The sequence below is a fragment of the Ornithorhynchus anatinus genome, chromosome X1, assembly GCF_004115215.2.
Source record: "Ornithorhynchus anatinus isolate Pmale09 chromosome X1, mOrnAna1.pri.v4, whole genome shotgun sequence".
Classification (NCBI taxonomy): domain Eukaryota; kingdom Metazoa; phylum Chordata; class Mammalia; order Monotremata; family Ornithorhynchidae; genus Ornithorhynchus; species Ornithorhynchus anatinus.
The window spans coordinates 114,691,524-114,715,199 of NC_041749.1; the positions used below are offsets into that span (position 1 = coordinate 114,691,524).

Genomic DNA, 23,676 nt, shown 5'->3' on the forward strand with positions numbered 1-23,676 from the left:
AGGTGCGGGTTTTGGAGTTCCCTGGTTAATTTTTAAATTAAAGAAAACCAAAAACAAGGGTCTTGCTTGAAGTGAGTGGAGAGAGTGGACTTTTCTCCTTCCCGCCCTCGCCCCACCCTCATGCTTTTACTCACCAATAATAATAATAATGATGACGGTCTTTATTAAGTGCTTACTATGTGCAAAGCACTGTTCTAGGCGCTGGGGTTGATACAAGGTAATTAGGTTGTCCCATGTGGGGCTCAAAGTCTTAATCCCCGTTTTACAGATGAGGTAACTGAGGCACAGAGAAATTAAGTGACTTGCCCAAAGTCACACACCTGACAGGTGGTGGAGCCGGGATTAGAACCCACGTCCTCTGACTCCCAAGCCCGTACTCTTTCCAGTGAGCCACGCTGCTTCTCAATCTAGCCTTCCTTAGTCCAGTGTTTTTTCCACAAAGCCATAACGAGATTAATCCTACAAGGGAACGGGAAAGGATGAACGGTCTTCTCGTGAGTCCCTCAGGTATCACCTAGCATGAGCACAGGGCTAGAAGTCAAGGGACCTGGGTCCTCATCCCGGCTCCACCACTTGCCCGCTGCGGACGAGTCGCTCCACTTCTCTGGGCCTCTCTTTCCACCTCTGTAAAATGAGGGTTAAATACGCATTCCTCCCTCTCTCCAGGGACTGTGAACTCCGTGTGGGACGGGGGCTGTGCCCGATCTGATTCTCCTGTATCCACTTGGCACACAGTAAGTGCTTAATAAATACCACAATTATTAATACTAGAGAGCTACACTAGGGCTCTGAACGAATAATAATAATGACGACGGTATTTTAATGTGATTTTAACAAGGCTCTGAAGGTGGGGAGAGTGACCATTTGTCAGCTATAAAGGGGAAGGGCGTTCCAGGCCAGAGGGAAGACACGGGCAAAGCGTCGGCGGCGAGAAAGACGAGATCGAGGTTCAGTGAGTAGGTTGGAATTAGAGGAGCGAAGTGCGAGGGCTGGGTTGTAGTAGGAAATCAGTACGGTAGGAGGGGGGAAAGTTAATTGAGTGCTTTAAAGCTAGCGGTGAGGATTGTCTGTTTGATGAGGAGGTAGACTGGCAACCCCTGGAAGTTCCCGAGTGGGGTGACGTGGACTGATTGGTTTTGTACAAAAATGATCCAAGCAGCAGGGTGAAGTATGGACTGGAGCAGGAAGAGGCAGAAGGCAGGGAAATCAGCGAGGAGGCTAGTGCAGAAGTCAAGGCGGGATAGGATAAGTACTTGGATCAGCATGGAAGCAGTTTGCAAGGAGAGGAAAGAGCAGATTTTTGCAATGTAGTGAAGGTAGGGCTGATAGGCCTGAAGACACTCCATTCCTCTCTAATAATAATAATAATAATAATGTTGGTATTTGTTAAGCGCTTACTATGTGCCAAACACTGTTCTAAGTGCTGGGGTAGATAAAAGGGAATCAGATTGTCTCACGTAGGGCTCTCAGTCTTCATGCCCATTCTACAGATGGGGTAACTGAGGCACAGAGAAGTTAAGTGACTTACCCAAGGTCACACACCTGACAAAGTGGCAGAGCCGGGATTAGAACCCACAACCTCTGACTCCTAAACCCAGGCTCTTTCCACTGAGCCACGCTGCTTTCTAGGATTAAGGCAGGAAACAGTCCCCAGAGAGAAACAGCATGGCCTAGTGGGAAGAGCCCGGTTTAGGAATCAGAGAACCTGGGTTCTAATCCCAGCTCTGCCACTTGCCTGCTTTCTCATTCATTCATTCATTCAATTGTATTTATTGAGCGCTTAATATGTGCACAGCACTGTACTAAGCTCTTGGAATGTACAATTCGGTAACAGATAGCGACAATCCCTGCCCATTGACGGGCTTACAGTCTAATCGGGGGAGACAGGCAGACAAAAACAATAGCAATAAATAGAATCAAGGAGATGTACATCTCGTTAACCACATAAATAGGGTAATAAAAAACATATACAAATGAGTAAACGAGCACAGTGCTGAGGGGAGGGGAAGGGAGAGGGGGAGGAGCAGAGGGGAAGCGGGGGAAAGGGGCCTTAGCAGAGGGGAGGTGAAGGGGGTGGTAGAGGGGCAGCAGAGGGAGCAGAGGGAAAAGGGGAAGTTCAGTCTGGGAAGGCCTCTTGGAGGAGGTGAGCTCTCAGTAGGGCTTTGAAGAGGGGAAGAGAATTAGTTTGGTGGAGGTGAGGAGGGAGGGCGTTCCGGGACAGCGGAAGGACGTGGCCCAGGGGTCGACGGCGGGACAGGCGAGAACGGGGGACGGTGAGGAGGTGGGCGGCAGAGGAGTGGAGAGTGCGGGGTGGGCAGTAGAAAGAGAGAAGGGAGGAGAGGTAGGAGGGGGCGAGGTGATGGAGAGCCTTATAGCCTAGAGTGAGAAGTTTTTGTTTCGTGCGGAGGTCGATAGGCAACCACTGGAGGTTTTTAAGGAGGGGAGTGACATGCCCAGAGCGTTTCTGCAGGAAGATGAGCCGGGCAGCGGGATGAAGAATAGACTGGAGAGGGGAGAGACGGGAGGAAGGGAGATCAGAGAGAAGGCTGACACGATAATCCAGCCTGGATATCATGAGAGCCCGTACCAGTGAGATAGCCGTTTGGGTGGAGAGGAAAGGGTGGATCTTGGTGATATTATCAAGGTGAGACCGGTAGGTCTCGGTGACGGATTGTATCTGTGGGGTAAACGAGAGAGCCAAGTCAAAGATGACACCGAGGTTACGGGCCTGAGACACGGGAAGGATGGTCGTACTGTCCACAGTGATAGGGAAGTCAGGAAGAGGACAGGGCTTGGGAGGGAAGATAAGGAGTTCAGTTTTGGACTTGTTGAGTTTTAGGTGGCGGGCAGACATCCAGGTAGAGACATCCCGGAGGCAGGAGGAGATACGAGCCTGAAGGGAGGGGGAGAGGACGGGGCGGAGATGTAGATTTGGGTGTCATCTGCACAGAGATGACAGTTGAAGCCGTGAGGGCGAATGAGTTCATGAGAGCGAATGAGTTCACCGAGGGAGTGAGTGTACATGGAGAACAGAAGAGGGCCAAGGACTGACCCTCGAGGAACCCCAACAGTTAGAGGATGGGAGGGGGAGGAGGAGCCCGCGAAGGAGACCGAGAATGAACGGTCAGAAAGATAAGAGGAGAACCGGGAGAGGACGGAGTCCGCAAAGCCAAGGTGAGATAAGGTGTGGAGGAGAAGGGGATGGTCGACAGTGTCAAAGGCAGCTGAGAGGTCAAGGAGGATTAGGATAGAGTAGGAGCCATTGGATTTGGCAAGAAGGAGGTCACGGGTGACCTTTGAGAGAGCAGTCTCGGTAGAGTGGAGGGGACGGAAGCCAGATCGGAGGGGGTCCAGGAGAGAATGGGAGTTAAGGAATTCCAGGCAGCGAGTGTAGATGACTCGTTCTAGGAGCTTGGAAAGGAAGGGTAGTAGGGAGATAGGGCGACAACTGGAAGGGGAAGTGGGGTCGAGAGAGGGGCTTTTTAGGATGGGGGAGACATGGGCATGTTTGAAGGCAGAGGGGAAGAAACCATTGGAGAGTTAGCGGTTAAAGATAGACGTTAAGGAGGGGAGGAGGGAAGGGGCGATGGCTTTTATAACGTGAGCGGGAATGGGGTCCGAGGCACAGGTGGAGGGGGTGGTACTTGCGAGGAGGGAGGAGATCTCCTCTGAGGATACTGCAGGGAAAGATGGGAAGGCTTTCTGACCTTGGGCAAGTCATTTCACTTTATAACATCTTTGCAGAAATCTGCCCCTTCCTCTCCATCCAGACTCCTACCATGCTGGTCCAGAATCTCATATCCCACCTCGACTACGGCATCAGCCTCCTTGCTGACCTCCCTGCTTTCAGTCTCTCCCCACTCCAGTCCTTACTTCACTCTGCGGTCCAGTTCCTTTTTCTAAAAAAACAATGTGTCAGTCAGTCCACGTCTCCCCTCTCTTAAGAAACCTCAAAGGGTTGCCCTTCCAGCTCCGCATCAAACAGGAACTCCTAATCATTGGCTTTAAGGCACTCAATCAGCATTCCCCTTCCTAACTAACCTTGCTAATTTCCCACTGCAATCCAGCCGCACACTTCACTCCCCTAACGTCAACCTGCTCACTGTACCTCGACCCTGTCTTTCTCGCCAATATCCCCTTGTTCGTGTCCTTCCTCTAGCCTGGAACGTCCTCCCCCTTCATATCCATATCAGAGAAGCGGCGTGGCTTAGTGGAAAGAGCAAGGGTTTGGGAGTCAGAGGATGCGGGTTCTAATCCCGACTCTGCCACTTGTCTGTTGTGTGACCTTGGGGAAGCCACTTCACTTCTCTGTGCCTCAGTTCCCTCATCTGTAAAATGGGGACTAAGACTGTGAGCTCCACGTGGGACAACCTGATTACCTTGTATCTACCTCAGTGTTTAGAACAGTGCTTGGCACATAGCAAGTGCTTAACAAATACCATAATTATTACTAAATCCAACAGACCATCATTCTTCCCATCCTCAAAGCCCTACTAAAATCACATTTCGTCCAAGAGGCCTTCCCTGACTAACCCCTCACTTCCCCATCTATTTGTCCTCCCTTCTCAGTCAGTTGTATTTATTGAGCAGTCATATTTATTGAGCACTTACAGTGTGCGGAGCACTGTACTAAGCACTTGGGAGAGTACAATACAACAATAAACAGACTCATTCCGTGCCCACAACGATCTTACAGTCTAGAGGGGGAGCTTACAGTCTAGTCTGTGTCGCCTATGCACGTAAGCACGTACCCCACCCCCAAAATACAACACTTATGTACATAACTTTATCCTTTGACACTTTCCCTATCTGTAATCTGTTTTAATGTCTGCCTCTCCAACTAGACTGTAAGCTCCTTGAAGACAGAAATCGTGGCTATTAACTCTATTGCCTTGCACTCTCCCAGGCACTTAGTACGGTGCTCTGCACACAGTAAATGCTCAATAATACCACTTATGGACTGATTCACTACTCTATGCCTCAGTTTCCTCATCTGTAAAATGGGGATTCTCCCTCCTACTTAGACTGTGTCCAACCTGATGATCTTGCACCTACCCCAGGCCTTAGTACAGTACTTGGCTCAGAATAAGCACTTAAATACCACAATGATTATAACAATCATTATTATATCATTGGCATAGTGGATAGAGCACGGGCCTGGGAGAAAGAAGGTCGTGGGTCCTAATCCCGGCTCCGCTACTTGTCTGCTCTGTGAATCTGGGCGAGTCACTTAACTTCTCTGTGCCTCAGTGTCTTCTGTCATCTGTAAAATGGGGATTGAGACTATGAGCCCCACGTGGGACAAGGGACTGTGTCCAACCCGATTTGCTTGTATACACCCTAGCGCTTAGTACAGTGCCTGGCACATAGTAAGTGCTTGACAAATACCATTATCATCATTATTATCTGATCACCCCAGGATGCAGTTTGAGTTTTTTGGGGATAGTCAGGCAGGGACACTTCCTATCCAGCTGTCCTGCTGAATAAAGTTTTACATCTCCTAGGCAGGACTAGAAACGTTGAACTTTTTGCACCCACCCAACATGGGAACCGCAGACATTAAGAATGGTGGAAAAAAACCTCCCACCAAACGCTATATTTAGAAACCACTCTGTTTCTGTCTAGGTTTCCAAATTTTTCCTCACCCTTTTTTGTTTTTGTTTCTTTTTATTCGATCCATTTGCATTTAAATGGAACCTCCAGAGGAACAAAAGATCCATCCGCTATTGTGCTATTGCTAGCTACCCTCCCCGCCCCCCCCACCGCCCCTCGAAACCCGGCCCCCCAAGACCAAAAGTGATGTCAGAATGCATGAGGAGATCATCAGGGGACAGGACACTGGGCTCCGATTCACTTCCAGGCAACATCCATTAGATTGTTTGTTTTTTAAGGCTGTATGAATGGCATAGACCCTACCAGCCGGCACAGTTAGCTCCTCTAACGCCAACCTACTCTCTGTACCTCCATCTTGTCTATCCCACCGCCGACCCCTCGCCCACATCCTCCCTCTGGCCTGGAACTCCCACTCCCTTCATATCCGTCAGCCCACCCCTCTCCCCACCTCCAAAACTCTACTAAAATCACATCTCCGCAGGCGGCCCTTCCTGATTAAGTCCTCATTTCCCTATTCGCCTTCTCTTCTGTATCACCTAAGCATTGGCTGTGTACCCCTTAAACACTTGATATCCCCCCCCAACCTGAAACCAGGACCCGCTACCCCCCAATCTTTGGGATAGCAAGCAAAGCAGTGCTTGGATAGCAAAGTAGGGCCCATGTACCATCGATAACGGAAAAAATATAGTCTTAAAATTCTCAGATGGGGAAAAGAGGGGAAGACAGAGATGGTTTTTGAATGAGCTGCAGACAGTGGAAGTCCCCCTCCTCCTCCCCCAACTCACTGCAGCTTGCCACTTTAGGAATTCGCATACTCCAGGGAGAATGATTTTCTACCAGATTTGTGTCTGACACCTGCGAAAAACACTCCTGCAGCTGCACACCCAGCTCTGGAGACGGGACACGCACACGCATTTCAATCACGACTCCCTCACATTTTTGCGCTGCAGGAGTGGATTGTGGAGAGAAGCGGACATTTGGCATCTGGAATGGAAACGGTGGGAGACGGCATAGGTTTGAGTGCTTTCAAAAATCCCCGAGAAGTTGCTGGTTGGGGGGAGCCAGGGGAGAGTAAACTGCCATTTTATAAATGGTATTCAGATTCTAATTTCATATCATTCAGGACAGAGCTCTGCCCCACGCTTAAAAGCAAAATTAGAATTTGAGGTTGAAGTAGAGGAGCCTCCCTTGCCCGGAACGGGGGCCCAAAATGGAGATTAAAAAAGGCAAGCCATTAGGCCAAGAAGTCTTGATTCAGATCGCTTCTGACAGACTGCCACGGAGCAATGGTCTCATGACACCCGTGGCAAGCTCAAATGTTGACGTCCTACCACAAAACCGACGGGCCCTAACCGCGGAGTTAGTGCAAGAATAGTCAGTCCTATACTAATTCCAGGCCCCCTAAACAGGGACGTCTGATGCCTGTAAATTGCAGGAGCTCAACCACCCCCGGGCAGACCCTTATAACCCTCTAGATCATGACAACGTAACAGCCTCACTGGTCGTTCTCTGGCTTTTTTGTTGGCCCAGTGTGATGCTTGCAGGAAGGGTCTTAAAACTAACTAGGTGCGTATGTGGGGGTGAGGGTTAAGTAAGGGTAGCTTCCAGAGGGGGTGACAAATCTCTGCCACTAGAACCCTTTAAGCAAGAGCCTGACATTGCTGGGCTCTTTATTCAATGTAATTCACTAGAAGCAAGACTATGAGGAAAGGAAAGGATGATATAAAATGATGATATAAAAAGCCAAAGGCCTCTCTATCCCAGCGGTGATGAATAAATCCGCTTTGCATGTTCTGGGCCTTTCCCAGGGCGGCGGCCTGGGAGTAAACTGTAAAAAGACTGAATAAACATGAAACCCAAGCACTCTTTTTCTCAGGCCCTTTGAGGAAACCAAGGCAGAAGAGCAAAACGGAACGGTGGATCAACGAAGGGGTACTAAAAAAAAACCCCAAAACCCCAAGAGCCTGGAGGCTTTTCCAGACACCGCACGGCGGGCCTCTGGAGACCCACCTCGTTCTGAGAAGTCGCTGGTCTCCGGCATCTTGGGTTCTACATTGGGTGCCGGTGGTGCCCAACCCTTGGGTCAAAAGTAAAGCCTGTCCCGGAGCCCCTTTTTGGGGCGGAACTGGTTACTGAGAAGGGTTGGGGAAACCACCTCCTCTGGTGGTAGGGAAATGCTGTTGCCGGCTTCTTTTTGGTGCTAGGTTGAGTCACGCAGTGGAGCAGGGATGTGTGTGTGCGCACTCTCTCTGGTCCCCTGAAAGACCCTGGGGGTTCTGCAGTGGGCGCTGGGGCAGCTCGGCACACAGAGAGCAGTGACTGAAGGGGTAGATTTCCCCTCCCTGCCCTCTCCCCAAAATTGGTATTATGGAAGCAAAGCGGGCAGCTGCAGCTAGCCTGCCTCACTCCCCCGGGGTTGGTGGCCGACAGGAAACGGAGCCACCAAATGGCTACTCCTCTTCTGGTCTGTCTTCAGAGGCAGCCACTGGGCCGGACCCTCGTAGTGGTAATAGCATTTATTAAGCGCTTAGGGGGGGCAGAGCACTGGACCTCATCCAGGTCTCCTCCCTGGAGACCCCAGCCCAAGCTGCAGAGAGGGACAGTGAGGATTGGGCAGGGAACCCGCCTACCAACTCTCCCAAGAGCTTAGTACATGCTCTGCACCCAGTAAGCGCTCAATAAATGCCATTGCTGAGGATGACGATTCCAGCAGTGGCTAGGATTTGGGGTTGGTCTTGAGTTCTTAAGGGATTTTCCAAGCTCTGCTTCGGCTATACAACTGCAGAACCGTTTGGAGGTGGGGAAGGGAGGAGGGCTGTCTGGTTCTGCAAAAGCCAGGGAAAGGACGACGAGGAGAAACTGCAGCTCTTCCTATGGGCACCTGGTTAACATTATGATTATTATTATTATTATGAAAAGCCACGTGGGAGCCAAACACCACTCATTTCCCACCAACACGTCTGTCCTGCCCTCTGCCAAACATGGCACGGACTCACTCAGCCCAGCCACCTCATGCCACCAGGGACTTGGGGGCCACCTGATGCCCGGGGGCAACCTCCCTTCCCCTCTGTCTCCTCTCAGCAGCGAACATCACGGGGACCAGGGCTGCCCCCCCTCACTCCCCGACCAACTTTGAGAATGAACGTTGGGCAGGTGGCAGAGCTCTGTAGCCAAAATCTGTCGCTCTGTGCGCTGATGTTCCCAAAGATTCTTCCTTCCAAGTCCCACTCGACTGACATATCTTTATGTGCTATTTTATTGTGGAACTTTAACTTGTCTTCATTGTGGCTTGCCTTGGGTTGTTTCGCTATACCTGTCTGTTTTTCTCAACTTCGACTGGGGTCCAGAGAATGAGTCTTAATCCGTTGCCCCAGTGCTCAGCACACCATATCCACGTAATAAATGTTCGTAGTAACGACTAAAACAGTAATGTGAGCCGGCCAATGCCACTCTAAAGTAACCCTCTCTCCCCTCCCCCAACTGCATACACCCTCTTGACCATTTCATTCCTTCTCTACATCTCCTCCAGGAAGCCTTCCTTGACTAAGACCTCATTTCCTCTTCTCCCACTCCCTTCTGCATCGCCCTTACGTTTGTTTTTTTATTTGTTAAGCGCTATGTGCCAAGCACTGTTCTAAGCGCTGGGGTAGATACAAGGTAATCAGGTTGCCCCGTGTGGGGCTCACAGTCTGAATCCCCATTTTACAGATGAGGTCACTGAGGCACAGAGAAGTTAAGTGGCTTGCCCAAAGTCACACAGCATACAAGTGGCGGAGCTGGGATTAGAACCCACAACCTCTGACTCCCAAGCCCGTGCTCTTTCCACTAAGCCACACTGCCTACATTTGGATTTGCACTCTTCATTCACCCCGCCCTCAGTCCCATAGCACTTATGTACATATCTGTAATTATTTATTTATATTAACATCTGTCATTCTCCACCTCCCCCAGACTGTGAGCTCATGAGAAGCAGCGTGGCTCAGTGGAAAGAGCATGGGCTTGGGAGCCAGAGGTCATGGGTTCGAACCCCAGCTCTGCCACTTGTCAGCTGTGTGGCTGTGGGCAAGTCACTTAACTTCTCTGTGCCTCAGTTACCTCATTTGTAAAATGGGGATGAAGATTGTGAGCCTCATGTGGGACAACCTGATTACCTTGTATACCCCAGCGCTTAGAACAGTGCTCTGCACATAGTAAGCGCTTAACAAATACCAACATTAATCCCGGCTCCACCATTCATCAGCTGTGTGACTCTGGGCAAGTCACTTAACTTCTCTGTGCTTCAGTTACCTCATCTGTAAAATGGGGATTAAGACTGTGAGCACCCCATGGGGCAACCTGATTACCTTGTATCTACCCCAGTGCTCAGAACAGTGCTTGGCACATAGTGAGAACTTAACAAATACCATCATCATTATTATTATGGGCAGGGAACGAGCCTACCAACTCCCAAGTGCTTAGTCCAGTGCTCTGCACACAGTCAGCACTCAATCAATTAGATTGCTTGATTCCGCAGTCACAATCGCCCAAACCCGGTGGCATCGCCAGAAAAAGCTGAATCACGGTCAGTCTGGAAGAGGGAACCACGGGAGATGCTCAGGGGCGGCCAGGCAGAGAGCCTTTGGGTCCCCAGTAATGGACCTGACTGCCGAAAGGAGCGGGGGAAGAAGTCTTCAACACCGGGACCGTGCGTACCAAGTCCGATTCCACGTCAATCCAAAGTGTAATGCAGGTTAATAATAATGTTGGTATTTGTTAAGCGCTTACTATGTGCAGAGCACTGTTCTAAGCACTGGGGGAGATACAGGGTAATCAGATTGCCCCACGTGAGGCTCACAGTTAATCCCCATTTTACAGATGAGGTAAGTGAGGCACAGAGAAGTTAAGTGACTTGCCCACAGTCACACAGCTAGCTGACAAGTGGCAGAGCTGGGATTCGAACTCATGACCTCTGAGTCCCAAGCCCAGGCTCTTTCCACTAAGCCACGCTGCTTCCGAAGACTCGGCGACAATTTCTGATCGGAAACCTTGGGACCCCGCGGGAACGCCCCATCACCGATGCAGCCGGCAATCTAATCCTGCCGACTCTTCCCTTCCTCCTCCAGGTACCCTATAATCACTGCTAGAAACAGATTTCCTCCCTCCGCCTGACTTGCCTTACATTTTGCCCAATTTTCTTTTGTTCAGGGGACATAAGCCCCTGAAATTGGGGTGATCCTGACTCAATCAAGGCAGATGACAGCTCGGGAATAACATTAGAATCTGCCCCCGTGTCCTAGAGATGGGGATCTTCTCAGCATCCGCACACTCTCCCCCGCCACACACACACACACACACACACACATATGAACCGGTAATAAATAATTGAATAATAAAGTGCCGCAATCCAGGTTAATTTGAAAACGAAGGCAGTAAAGCAAAGGTGAAAAATGAGGACTGACGTTGCATTAGCATAGACCTAGAGCAGTAATCCAAGCATGGGGCCTCACTCCTAATGAATCATGACTGGCAGAAGACGGAGAAGGACAACAGGGCTGGCATTAAAGCGTCAGGAATTGGCGCTTGGTGGGGGGGGGGGGGCGGAGGGGAGGGGGAATGTAACCACATCTGCTAGCTGAAATTCATTATCTTCCTTTGCCTCTTGTGGGCCATCTTTCTACTTATTCTCCTGCCATCTCCCATTCTCTCCACAGACACATTTCAAGCAGAAAATACCCCCCCCCCGCCCGCCCAAGACCAGTCAGAAAAATCAGACCTCGCAATTCCCTCCCCCGCCGCCCAGCCCGGGGCTAACCGATGCAGGGATTAAGTCCCGTGAGACCCCACCTGATCTCCAACAGCCCTTGTGCTGGAAGCTGGGAGCAGGGGCTGGGCACCACAGTGGTGCTGGGAATGGGCACGTCCGGCCGCACAGAGCATATCAATTTCCACCCGGGTGGAGGCCAGGGAAATGAGGCTGCAGTTGGCACTGGGGTACGGCGCTACTCTTTAACCACGAAAATCCCGAAGGACCAGATTCCTTGGCCTGTAGTTATGAAAGAGGCAATATCCTCCCTTCCAGGAAATCAGGCCTACAGAATTCTGACCATTGGGTGACCCTGGATAGTCAGTAGCTCTTTGACTCTGCCTTTCAACCCTCCCTAAACCCCTCTGGGCCTCAGCCCCTCCCTCCCCGCCAGACTGAAAAACACACACATTGAGGAATACCCACACAGAGTGGCAATTGTGAGCACAGAAAAAGTTGCTGGCAGTAGGGTCCAGTGGAAAAAGTACTAAACAGGAAATTTCACTCCCAGCTCTGGCCTCTGGCTTCCTGGAAAACGTTGGCCAATGAATAAATTCTCAGTGGGGTGGGGGAGGGGAGGGGGCTCAGCTTCTCTTACAATTTCTGCCTAAGCTTCAGGGCTGCTGAGAGTTAACAATCTCGACATGCTTTGAGCTCCGCCAAGAAACTCAAAATAGGCTTTACAATCAGTACAACGTTTTAACCAGGCTATGCCTTTAAAAGGAGACCCCCAAAACCCACAGCCCAGCCAGCCCCTTACTAAGAAGTAACCTTCATGAAAATCAGCACCCTTTTCTACTTGATCTATTCTTACTAATCCAAGGCAACAGCTTTATCCAAAGCTGCTCTCATCTAAAAACATGCCAATCAATCATTGGCATTTATTCATTCATTCAATAGCATTGATTGAGCGCTTACTATTCATTCATTCATTCGATAGTATTTATTGAGCGCTTACTATGTGCAAAGCACTATACTAAGCGCTTGGAATGTACAAATCGGCAACAGATAGAGACAGTCCCTGCCCACTGACGGGCTTACAGTCTAATCGGGGGAGACAGGCAAAAACAATAGCAATAAATAGAATCAAGGGGATGTACATCTCATTAAAACAACAGCAATAAATAGAATCAAGGTGATGTATATCTCATTAACAAAACAATATTGAGGGCTTCCTGTGTGCAGAGCACTGCACGAAGCACCTGGGCGAGTACAAGAATCATGGGGGAAGAAAAACAAAGACGCACCTAAGGAAGAGGTTCAAGAAGCAGTGTCGCCTAGTGGATAGAGCCCGAGACTGGGAGTCGGAAGGACCTGGGCTTTAATCCCTGTTCCGCCAGCTGTCTGCTGGGTGACCTTAGGCAGGTCACTTCACTTCTTCGTGCCTCAGTTGCCTCATCTGTAAAATGGGAATAAATACTGTGCACCCCAGGTGGGACCTGGACTGTGTCCAACCTGATTAGCTTGACTGGTAGACCCCAGGGCTTAGCGCTTGGCATATAGTGAACGCTTAAATATAATTTAAAGCAGATTCAGGGCTCACCTTGTGCTGTGCCAGTTCGGGGAGTGACCGCCTCACATGCTCCTGTAACCTGTACAGTGCCACCGATGGCTCATTGGCTAAGACATACACGCTTTCTGTGAATTTGTCTGTAACTGTGTTGATTGCAGCAAAGACAGGGACAAGACAGGGAAAGAAGCAAACAATTAAAATCACCCCCTTACATTCCTCTTTACATAACCTGACATCAAAGCCTGCTCTCTGTAACAGTGCCATTTCTGTTCCTTCGCATCCCTTGGGAGAGAAGTCCCCTCCAACAGCTCAAACTGGCTTAACCAGATTGGGCAAGGATTGAGAGGCATTTCCCCCACCCATTCACCAGATCCGCCGGAGGCTTGAACAAGTGATTTCAGTGAAGACCAGGCCTACGTCCTGAACCTTTGGGCAGATTCAATCGCCTGGGCCACTACAGTCCGGCCGGAGAACAGACGAGTGCATCTTAACAGAAAGCAACAACTTCCACCGGGGAGTTGTTGCCAGGGAAATGAGTCTGCAGCAAAGCCCCGATGCACCACGATCCTTTGTCTGCAGCGGTTTAAGAGGTATTCTCCTCCCTTCCGGCAAATCGAGGCTGGAGAAGTCGACTGACTGCTGGATAATTTTCAGTAGTCACTAAATGTCGCTGTACCTCAGTTGCTTCCTTCCAATAAGAAAAATCAACATATGGAGGAATATTTATAGAGTGAAAGGCCTTCAGAATTAACGGCCAGTACCGATCCAAGGTGACTGTTCCAGGGTCATACCAAACCACTGGTTTGGCAGTTTCCTTTGGATCTCCGGGGCTTTTTGGAACTTGTTTGTTCGGAGCTAGTTTGAGGGTGGATCTGTTTTCGTTTGCGGGGAGAGGGGCTCTTTTGAGAAGCAGCGTGGCTCAGTGGAAAGAGCTTGGGCTTGGGAGTCAGAGGCCATGGGTTCTAATCCCAGCTCCCCCCCCCTTGTCAGCTGTGTGACTTTGGGCAAGTTCATTCATTCAATAGTATTTATTGAGCGCTTACTATGTGCAGAGCACTGTACTAAGCGCTTGGAATGAACAAGTCGGCAACAGATAGAGACAGTCCCTGCCGTTTGACGGGTTTACAGTCTAATCGGGGGAGGCAAACAGACAAGAAGAATGGCAATAAATAGAGTCTAGGGGAAGAACATCTCGTAAAAACAATGGCAACTAAATAGAATCAAGGCGATGTACAAGTCACTTCACTTCTCTGGGCCTCAGTTCCTTCACCTGTAAAATGGGGGTGAAGACTGAGCCCCATGTGGGACAACCTGATCATCTTGTATCCCCCCCCCCACAGCGCTTAGAACAGTGCTTTGCACAGAGTAAGGGCTTAACAAATGCCATTATTATTATTGTCCTTTTCATTGCCTTGCCCCCCCGCACACACTTCCGGTGTTACCCTTTATCTCTTCCCCTCAAAAAAAAAATCCAAATTCAGGTCCTCAGGGGTAGGGGGCCCCCGCCGCGTTGCGAGATGCGGTCCCCGCCCCCACCGCTACCTTTTTTTCCCTTGAGCTGCATCTCCGGCTCCTCCATGAGGGGGGTAGGAAGGGGCCGGGTCAGAGCGGGGAAGGAGGAAGAGAAGGCGGCGGAAACGGAGGAGAGCGGGGAGGCGGTGCAAGGCGCCCCTCTTTCCCCGCGGAAACCCGGGGCCGCGCGCCCAGAGTTCCGGTGTCGGGCAGGTTCCCCCCAAAGCAGCAAGGAGCAAGGGGTCGGTGAGTAACTTCAGCCCCGGTGGGTGGAGGGGCAGGACGGGGGCATGACCACAGGCGGGTGGAGGAGTTGAAAAGCCCCCTGGATCACAGGGTGGGGCGGGGGAGAGGAGTCGCCCTGTCCTATTCGATGGTGATTATGGGAGGAAGAACTCCAGGTCCCTGACTTTACTTCCCCCTACCCAACCCCCCAGCTCTTACACAGTTTGCAGGGGCTGCATCCCTATTTCGAGCCCCTGGACTCACCACTGACTATGAAGGGCCTCTCCTTACGCCCTCCACGACTGCCGGAATGCGTGTCACCGGCCCTGGACAAAGCTTCTCCTAGGCCCCCACACATGCCCATGAGACCACCCTCACCCACAGGGTGGCACTTGGGAAGAGAGTAAGAGGGTAAAGGGAAGGAAAGGAAGTGGCATTGTCCCTTTAAACCTTCAAATTGTCCCGAAGCCCCCACCCGCCCCCGCTGTTCGCACATTGGTTTCAGGGGAGGCCCTGAAAAGGCTGTGACGAGCGCGCTCTTGGAAGGAATTCTCCCAGTTAAAGGGGCGCGTTGCCCGAGCTAAACCCCACCCTCTCCATTCCGGCCCGAGCCGAATTTTTAAAGAGCCAATGTGCTCCTATTCCCCAACCCATCCCCTTCTTCACTTCTTTCCTTTCTGCAGCTGTTGCTGGGTGGGAGGGGACAGAATGCGGGTCCATTGTGGGCAGCCCCGCTAAAGGGATTAGGGAATTGCGGGCCAGGGAGTGAAAGGAAAGCTGCAAGTTTTTCCCTCCACCCACACAAAGGCCCGGAGGCTGTACTACTGCTCCTGGAGAGAGCTTGGCACCCTAACCCACAGCCCTGATTACAAGCTGCGGGGAGCGGGCATCCAGCCCGGACGGTAAGGGCACACGCCGGGTTTCTTCTCCCACCACGAGACACCCCAACCGGTCAGGCCCCGGGTGGGTGATCCCCCTAACCTTGGAAGCTTCCCCTCTAGCTCTCTAGGCTGAATTGTGGGTGAACTTTGCTTCCCATGGGAAAGGGCGCACCTAAGGACTTGCAGATTAGAGTGGTCGTGCAAGGAAAATGGGACATTTTGGAAGTGCACCCTTTTAGGATTATTCTCTTCTTCCTTTCCGACTCCCCATGCTTCCCGTTCTCCCCATTTCTCTCCCTTTCCCGCCGCTCCCTGATCCTCTGTCAGAATATAAAGCTGCCCTTTGTACTGAAATGCCATATGCAAATCTTAGAAATTGTCAGAGTCCAGCTGACCCTGGCCTCCTCCCTTTAGCCTCAAGTGGAAAAAGTAGCTTGCGAAGAAAAAAAAATCAGGAGGGGTCTTAGTGGGCCGATGAGCTTCGGTCCTGAAACTTTGGGACCGAGAACCTGAAAGAAGGAACTGATTGAAGGGGCCGGGTCTTGGTAGGGCACGGAGCGCAACAATCCAGCAGGCGGGCAGGGGTGCTGCACAGTGTACAGTGCATGCAGTTGTTTTTTTTTAATGCGCAGACCCCATTGTCGACCAAAGTGACGGCCACCGAAGCGGTGCCGTAGCACTTATGACCCAGTTGCTGTGGTCTTTGCCGCCTGCATCGGCCTGCGTTCTTTTAGGATTCCTGCTGGGCCCATCCACCTCCCGGAACACCCTAGGAGCTTTCCCCACTGATGGGAAAGGCAGAACCGGGACTTGAACCCTAGTTTCCGATTTCCCAGACCAGAGCTTTCGGCCAGGCCAACAGTAGGGCCGTGGAGAGGGTCAGCGCTCTGAAGAACCAGGAGGGTGGCGGCTCAGGGATTTGGGACAGGAGGGGTCGGCAGGAGGCTCCGTGGTTGGCCTTCATTTTTGCCATTTCTTGTTTTCACAGAAGCTGCTTTCATGGAGGGGAAGGAGGAAGCCGCCGACTCCTGCTCTAAAGGTTCTGCTACTGCCAGCAGTCCCAGCCAAACCCAGGAGCTGTCTCCCACCGACCTCAGAGAAGCAAAGGAAACCCCTGGGGATGACCCGGATGACTCAGAAACCGTGATGCTGCGTCTCCTCCCTTGCACCCCAGACCAAATGATTTCGGATCTGGATCCTGGCTTCTGCCCGCCAAATAGTGAGTTTTCAGGGAAGGCGGCCGTAAGATCAGAGGGAGACAAAGGGAAGCCGAGGCCTGGGTGGTGCTCCCCTTGGGAGAGCTGGGATAACAAGGGGGAACCCATTTGCCGTCCTCCAGGTTCCACACTGGGCAGGAGGCAGGGGCTCTGTCCCCTCCCCCCTTCCCCCCAAAAGTTGCAGATGGGTCACCTGGAACAAGGAATGGGGCCTGGCACGGCTCGGAGCCTCGGGATTTGGAAGCTGCCGATGAACATGTTCTATTTCTGGGATCGTAACCCCTAGGAGGCCTTAAGACCCTCCCCCAAGTCCCCTCCCCCACATTCACCAATGCCACGAACAGGGGAGAAACATACTTGTCTCTTTCCCTGAGGCATAGACGTCTGGTGGACGAGGACCTTGGGCAGGTCACCGAATTTCTCTGGGCCTCAGTTACCTCATTGGTAAAATGGGGATTCAGTACCTGTTTTCCCTCCTCAGTCTGTGAGCCCTACGTGGGATGAGGGCCGTGACCAACCCGATTATTTTGTATCTACCCCGGCGCCGCATAGTCCAGTGCTTGGCACAGACTGAGCACTTAACAGATACCACAGTTATTATTATGTGATTCCAGAAGGGCACTGAAGATGGGGAGAGAAGTGATCTGCCAGCTGTACCGGGCAGAAGGGAGGGTGTGAGCAAGGGGTTGGCAGCAAACCTTCTGATCTTATTATTGGCTCGAGGTAGTTTCAGTATCCCAGACCTTTAGCTTCCAGTGAATGGGGCAAGCGGTGTGAGAGCTGAAATGCCAGAGACCAGAATTTGCCAAAAATTCTCTGCTCTCTATACGCCAGACCAGTGCAACTGGCTCCAGTCAGGAGGCTACACAGTAGTTCTCTAACCAGGCTGGAAGACTGGCCCTGTCCCATCTAGGCCAAACCCTGGCCTGGTGTGAGGGGCGACTCTTTTCCTCTCCCTTCCCCTGCTGCTTTTCCTGACAGTGACAGCTGCAAGCCATGACCGTGAATGTGGACTGGTGGGACTAAGCAATTTGCATTCCACCTCCCGCTCTTCACTTACCCTGCTCTGGCCCCTCGGGTCCCAGTTGAATCCTGGAGGGTGTGTGCAGAGCACTGTGCTAAAGTGCTCCCTGCAGTTGGTATGCATGTGGCGGGTTTGGGGGGGCAACGGCTGTGCACCTCTAGGATGTGGGACCTAGAGCACATGCCAGTTCAGTTCGATCACATTTATAATAATAATGTTGGTATTTGTTAAGCGCTTACTATGTGCAGAGCACTGTTCTAAGCGCTGGGGGAGATACAGGGTAATCAGGTTGTCCCACATGAGGCTCTCAGTTAATCCCCATTTTACAGATGAGGGAACTGAGGCACAGAGAAGTGAAGTGACTTGCCCACAGTCACACAGCTGACAAGTGGCAGAGCCGGGAGTCGAACCCATGACCTCTGACTCCGAAGCCCAGGCTCTTTCCACTGAGCCACGATTTATTGAGTGCTTACTCTATGCAGAGTACTGTACTAAGCGCTTGGAAAGTACAATTCCACCCGTGTCAAGCCTCCGCGTGGCTCCAAAGAAGCTAAAAGCATTTTCTTTTCCAATGTGTTTACCGATTCTCACCACACCAGGAAGCCCTGAGAGACACCCTCCCCCACTCCTTCCCCCTGCCTCTCCCACCACCTCCTTCTCCTCACTTCCCTTCTCTTGTCACTCAGTGGGCAATTCACTGAAGCACTCCACAACCCTGACAAATCGGCAGCGGGGAAACGAGATCTCAGCTCTGCCCGCCACGCTCGACTGTGAGTATCGGCCGTCCCGGGGACCCCGGACCAGGTGGCTCCGTCGAATCCGACGCGGGGAGGGGCTGGGCACGTGGACGTTTACTCCACAGCTAAAGAGCAGGAGGAGGGGGAAGGCTGACTAAGAGAGGGTTGCTCAGAAAAAGGGAGTGGGGGAAGGCTACTCCGGCCCAGAAATCTTGACCAGCCCGACATCTGTCCTCGGCTGCTGCCTAACTACACACAGCTCTCAGTTGTCCACATTGATGGAGGGGGGTGATGTGGGGCGAATACTACCAAGCAGGGGAAGGAACCTGTGCCCCCATCTGGGCAGCAGGGAAGAAGTTAACCAAAGGACTTGTCCCGGAGATGTGAGACAGGGCCCTGGGGAACTGCAGATGCTACAGCGTGGGAGGCTACAGAGAAGGCAGGTGGGTTTTGACATCTGCCATGGATAATCCACCCACAGGTGGTCACTAGTCAACTGCAAACTATCCCTCAAGGTCATGGCTTTGTTAGGTTGTGAACAGCCCCTGGACACTGACTGAGTAGTCTTTCAAACGGCTGTGAATCCTAACGGGAGACAGGAGGAATCAATTGGATTGAGGTGCTAAAGTTTTTAAGCTTTGCTATACCTCCCCAAAGTTTGATATCTTGGCTCTTTTCCCCCGAATCCTAACACAGAACTCTGTCAGTTTGCAGCACGCACACATTCAGAACAGCAAGGTGATTCCGATCTTGTACAAGCTGCTGGGTTTTTCTTGGTTTTGTTTTTTTTGTTTGTTTTCCTCTCTCTCCACCCTCCCGCCCCACCTCAATCTGGGAAATCACAGCTCTGTCCATCCACCAAGTAGCTGCTCAGGGAGAACTGAACCAGTTGAAAGAATATCTTCGAAAAGGTGCGTGAAACTTTGAGCAGGAATTCCTCTCCTCCCTGAACTCTCTACTTCTCAGCCAGTATTTCCGAGGCGGATGAAGCCGCCGACTGGGAGAACCTTCAGCCGTGGCCTCCGTGTGTTTGCTTTGCTTGGAAACACAGCTGTCGGGTGTCAGTGAACACCTCCCTCCTGATGCATCATCCTGGCTCAGCACAGGGAAGATTTTTAAACCAGTCATGCAGATATGCTCAGAAACCTACCAGCCTGCAGCATATACCAGCCCTCCCCACGCTTACCAATCTCGTTGTGTTGATGCATCTGGCAATGGTAAACATCAGCCGCCTGACTTCTTCCATGGGCCAGTGCTCATTTGCATGGCTGCTTTTATTCCTCCGTCTGCCCCATCACTGGCATTTGGCTCTGCGGGGAAAGTCAACGGTTGGGTGTTTTTGTTTCTTCCTCTATCTGAAAAATGTTGGTATTGTAGCCTCTCCTCTCTGGCTTCAGATCTAACTGGGCACCAGCTTGAGCCCCCCCCCGCCCCTTCCCCCCCGAAAATATCCCTGACCAACCTGGGTGGGTGACTGCTGTCACCAGTCTTTCTCTCCCCGCCCTTCTCCCCTCCCCCTGCCAGGTGTCGGGTTGGGCTGCAGCAGGGTTGCTGCTCTGGAGACTAGGGCGGGGAGGTGTTTCAGCCCCACTTCCCTCACTGCCAGGTGACAACTTGATAAACAAACCGGACGAGCGCGGCTTCACCCCCCTGATCTGGGCCTCCGCCTTTGGAGAGATCGAGACGGTCCGCTACCTGCTGGAGCGGGTAAGGGGATAGCGACAGCAGGTGGGAAACACACCTGGCATTTTCCCTTCTTCCTGTTAGCTCATCCCTCCCCGTCTCTTCAAGAAGCTCGAGGGGCTTATTGAGGCTCTCGTCTTCCGCTAGAGCTTTTGGCTCTGTGCCCTCCAGGCCTGTCCTGCCCCTTGTTTTTCTTGGGACTGTAGCCCGGCAGCAAGGACACCCCTGCAAACGTGTGTGTTTTCGCTCATTCCAAGGGGGATGCGATCCAGTCAGCATGAATGACGTGGCTCCAGGGAGGGGACTGGGGCAGGCGGGTCCACCGGAGCCTTAAACAGGGGTCCCGATGGCTCCTCTTTGTGACGTTTCCCCCAGCCAGGGACTAGCCACTGAAAGCTTGAGGAGGCCCAGGCTGCCCTTCTGGGACCTGAGGCGAACCAAGGACCCGTAACCAAATCCGAGCTCGGGCCAGCCTCTAAGCTGCACCTCCCTTTCTCACACGTGGACTGGGTGCGTGACATCCCGACTTAAATTCAGAGCCTGGAGCTGGGCTCTTCCTCCACACCCACCTGCGCCAGCAACCATTCGCTCTTAAGAGGCCTCCGCGGCTCCTCTCTAGAGGAGCTGAGTTCAGATTCCGGCCAGCGGGACGGTTTCCGCTCGAGCTATTCAAGGAGAGGTGTTGGGGCGTGTGTTTTCTTCGCGAAACACCCAGCCTGCCGGCCAAGAGCAGCAAGAAAGAGGAGCAGTTTGCAAGATGAACGAATCCAACAGCTAACCTTAAGCACCGCGGTGACGCTGCTGAAGGAGCCAGCCCGCTGGTTCCAGGAGGGTTCTCGGACAAACCACTATCGCTCATTAAGCGGGGGCCTGTTAGGACTGACCTCCAACCCATACCATCACCAAGCTACAGAGATCCTTCAGTACGAGGATTGGCTGTGTTTCTTTCATTCATTCAGTTGTATTTATTGAGCGCTTACTCTGTGCAAAGCGCTTGGGAGAGGACAATGTAACGGTGAAGGGGAGGTTGTCACATAGCTGGGCCTCTATTATTTTCAGCCACTCTGATTACCAACTTTAGACCCCTAAAGCCAGGGAGTGTCTTGCAAGGGGGTTAAAAAAAAAAAAAAAAAAAGCAATCCTAAAGCACTAAGCAGGGCTGCCTGGAGCATTCCCAGGGGACCAGAATGGCAGGCAAAGAGCATAGCCAACCCCCCTCGGTCAGTCAATAAATCAGTGGTATTTACTGAGTGCTTACCGTGTGCAGACCACTGTACTGAGTGCTTGAGTGAGTACAATACAATAGAGTTGGCAGATAGGAACCCTGCCCACAAGGAGCTTACAGTCTAGTGAGGGAGATAGATGTTAGAATGATAATAATGTTGGTATTAGTTAAGCGCTTACTATATGCAGAGCACTGTTCTAAGCGCTGGGGTAGACACAGGGGAATCAGGTTGTCCCACGTGGTGCTCAGTCTTAATCCCCATTTTCCAGATGAGGTAACAGAGGCCCAGAGAAGTGAAGTGACTTGCCCACAGTCACACAGCTGACAAGTGGCAGAGCCGGGATTCGAACCCATGACCTCTGACTCCAAAGCCTGTGCTCTTTCCACTGAGCCACGCTGTCGTCAATTCCCCCCCCCCCCCCAGCCCCACAGCACTTATGTACATAGGCAGCTGTAATTTTATTTTAATGTCCGTCTCCCCCCTTTAGTCTGTAAGCTGCTGGGCATGGACCCTGTATACTTGCATTACAGTGTTCTGCACAGAGTACGCCACTCAAATACCATTCAGTGATTACAGGTAGGGGAAATGGTAGAGTGTAAGGAGGTATGGACCTAAGTGCCTAGGTGATGCAGAAGGGAGGAAGAATAAGGTGGGGAGCTGAGGTTAGTCAGGGAAGGCTTCATGGAGGAAGTGTAATTTTTTTTAAAAGTAGTGCTTGAAGTTGGGGAGAGTTGGTGACCTGTTGGATAAGAAGTGGGGGTAGTTCCAAGCAGGAGAGTACTCTGCTTCTGGAGAGACTCTCATCCTCTTGGCCACAGCAAGCCAAAGCTAAGAAGGTGAGAGGTGGGTTCATGCTCTGTCAGGGGTGAGCTCCCCCAGCAGAAAACCTTTACCCGGGAGGAAACTAGAAAGGTCATCCAGTCAATTCTCTCGCCTCCAGGCAGGCCTGCACTTAAGCAAGCTCCGCTCTTTTCTGAAAGACCTTCAGGGAGGAAGACCACAGCTGTCATAAATGTCAGAGAGCCTGGGTGTGCTAGGTGTATATGGAAGGAAATGGTTGTGCTATTTTTGTTTTGGAATTTAAGTGCTTATGTGCCGGGCACTATACTAAGAGCTGAGGTAGATACAGGATAATCAGGTTGTACGCAGCCCATATCCTACATGGCATAGGCTTAATCCCCATTTTACAGATAACGGGCACAGAGAAGTTGTGACTTGCCCAAGGTCACACAGCGGAACAGGTGGCCGAGCTGGGATTAGAACCCAGGTCCATCTGACTGCCAGGCCTGTGCTCCATCCACTAGGTCACACTGCTTCCCATGTTGTGGCTCCAAAGGGGGCAGAAAACTACCGAGAAGACCATAAAGAAACCCAGTGATCCCCAGTACGTGCTGACTTCGGACACACACCCAGAGGAGTTTGGACAACTGAAGGGTCTGGGTGGTACGCCCAGCCCTTCGGAGGCTGGTACATTCCCAGCAGAGAAAGCAATGTCTGTAGGTCAGCAGAAGTGGTGCCAGTCAGTTCCAGAGACTGATAGAATAAGAAGAGATGGGGGTGGGAGCACATTGGATGCTCATAATGAAAATTTGGAACCACTCTATTATTAATCGTATTTATTGAGTGCTTACTGTGTGCAAAGCACTGTGCTAAGAACTTGGGAGAGTACACTCTAACATCAAATACATTCCCTGTCCACAACGAGCTCACATCATCTGAAGCCCCTTTCCCTGCAACCAGCTTCAGATCAATGCCTTGCCCTGACTTAGCCTGGCCAGCTATGAGTTTGAGGAGATGTGGGTGTCAAAGAAACATGCTAGCAGATGAAGGGTGTGGATCAATGAAATTGTGATTTGCTTGTAAAAACCCCAGTGTGTTCCTCGACTCTGCCTAGCAAAACTGATTTTGGGTAAATCTCCGAGTGCCACAAGATCCAAATCCCAGCATTGGGGTGACGTATTTCAATTCGTGGAGAATGCAGGCCCTCTAGAAACCACCCAACCAGAACATGGACTTGTAGCCCAGAATTTTGACACCTGTATGGGGAAAGTGTAAAAATGTACTTCGGAAGAAGTCTTTGCAAGACGGTTTGGATGACAGGCTTAGTCCTCCAGTAAGGAGAGTGGCCCGACCTTGGTGTCCAACGGTAAAAGCATTGAACGGAACAAGGCTAAGGATGTAGAACTCTTAGCTGGAAGAAAAACCAGTCAAATGACAGCATCAGTTACCTCGGTGAAGGATACAACCAAGGACGAGACCAGTC

The 23,676-nt window shown here is 51.5% G+C and overlaps 2 protein-coding genes across 5 annotated transcripts in view; one reads left to right on the plus strand and one right to left on the minus strand.

Annotated features, from left to right (window-relative positions):
- BORCS8 (BLOC-1 related complex subunit 8) overlaps window positions 1–15,099 on the minus strand; it is a 27,648-nt gene extending 12,549 nt beyond the window's left edge. For 2 of the 3 annotated variants that reach the window (XM_029050453.1, XM_029050454.1), the window contains exons 1-2: window positions 14,451–14,530; window positions 12,939–13,051 (exon numbers count right to left, since the gene is read on the minus strand). In XM_029050453.1, coding sequence (XP_028906286.1) covers window positions 12,939–13,051; window positions 14,451–14,487 — 150 coding nt within the window. In that variant the 5' untranslated portion in view covers window positions 14,488–14,530. Of the gene's footprint in view, window positions 1–12,938; window positions 13,052–14,450; window positions 14,531–14,909 lie in introns of those variants that run through there. The other variant, XM_029050452.2, reaches the window with a different exon arrangement.
- RFXANK (regulatory factor X associated ankyrin containing protein) overlaps window positions 14,465–23,676 on the plus strand; it is a 16,754-nt gene continuing 7,542 nt past the window's right edge. Inside the window, exons 1-5 of one of the 2 annotated variants that reach the window (XM_029050446.1) lie at window positions 14,465–14,666; window positions 16,515–16,745; window positions 18,454–18,537; window positions 19,350–19,415; window positions 20,111–20,211. In XM_029050446.1, coding sequence (XP_028906279.1) covers window positions 14,486–14,666; window positions 16,515–16,745; window positions 18,454–18,537; window positions 19,350–19,415; window positions 20,111–20,211 — 663 coding nt within the window. In that variant the 5' untranslated portion in view covers window positions 14,465–14,485. Of the gene's footprint in view, window positions 14,667–15,372; window positions 15,548–16,514; window positions 16,746–18,453; window positions 18,538–19,349; window positions 19,416–20,110; window positions 20,212–23,676 lie in introns of those variants that run through there. The other variant, XM_029050447.2, reaches the window with a different exon arrangement.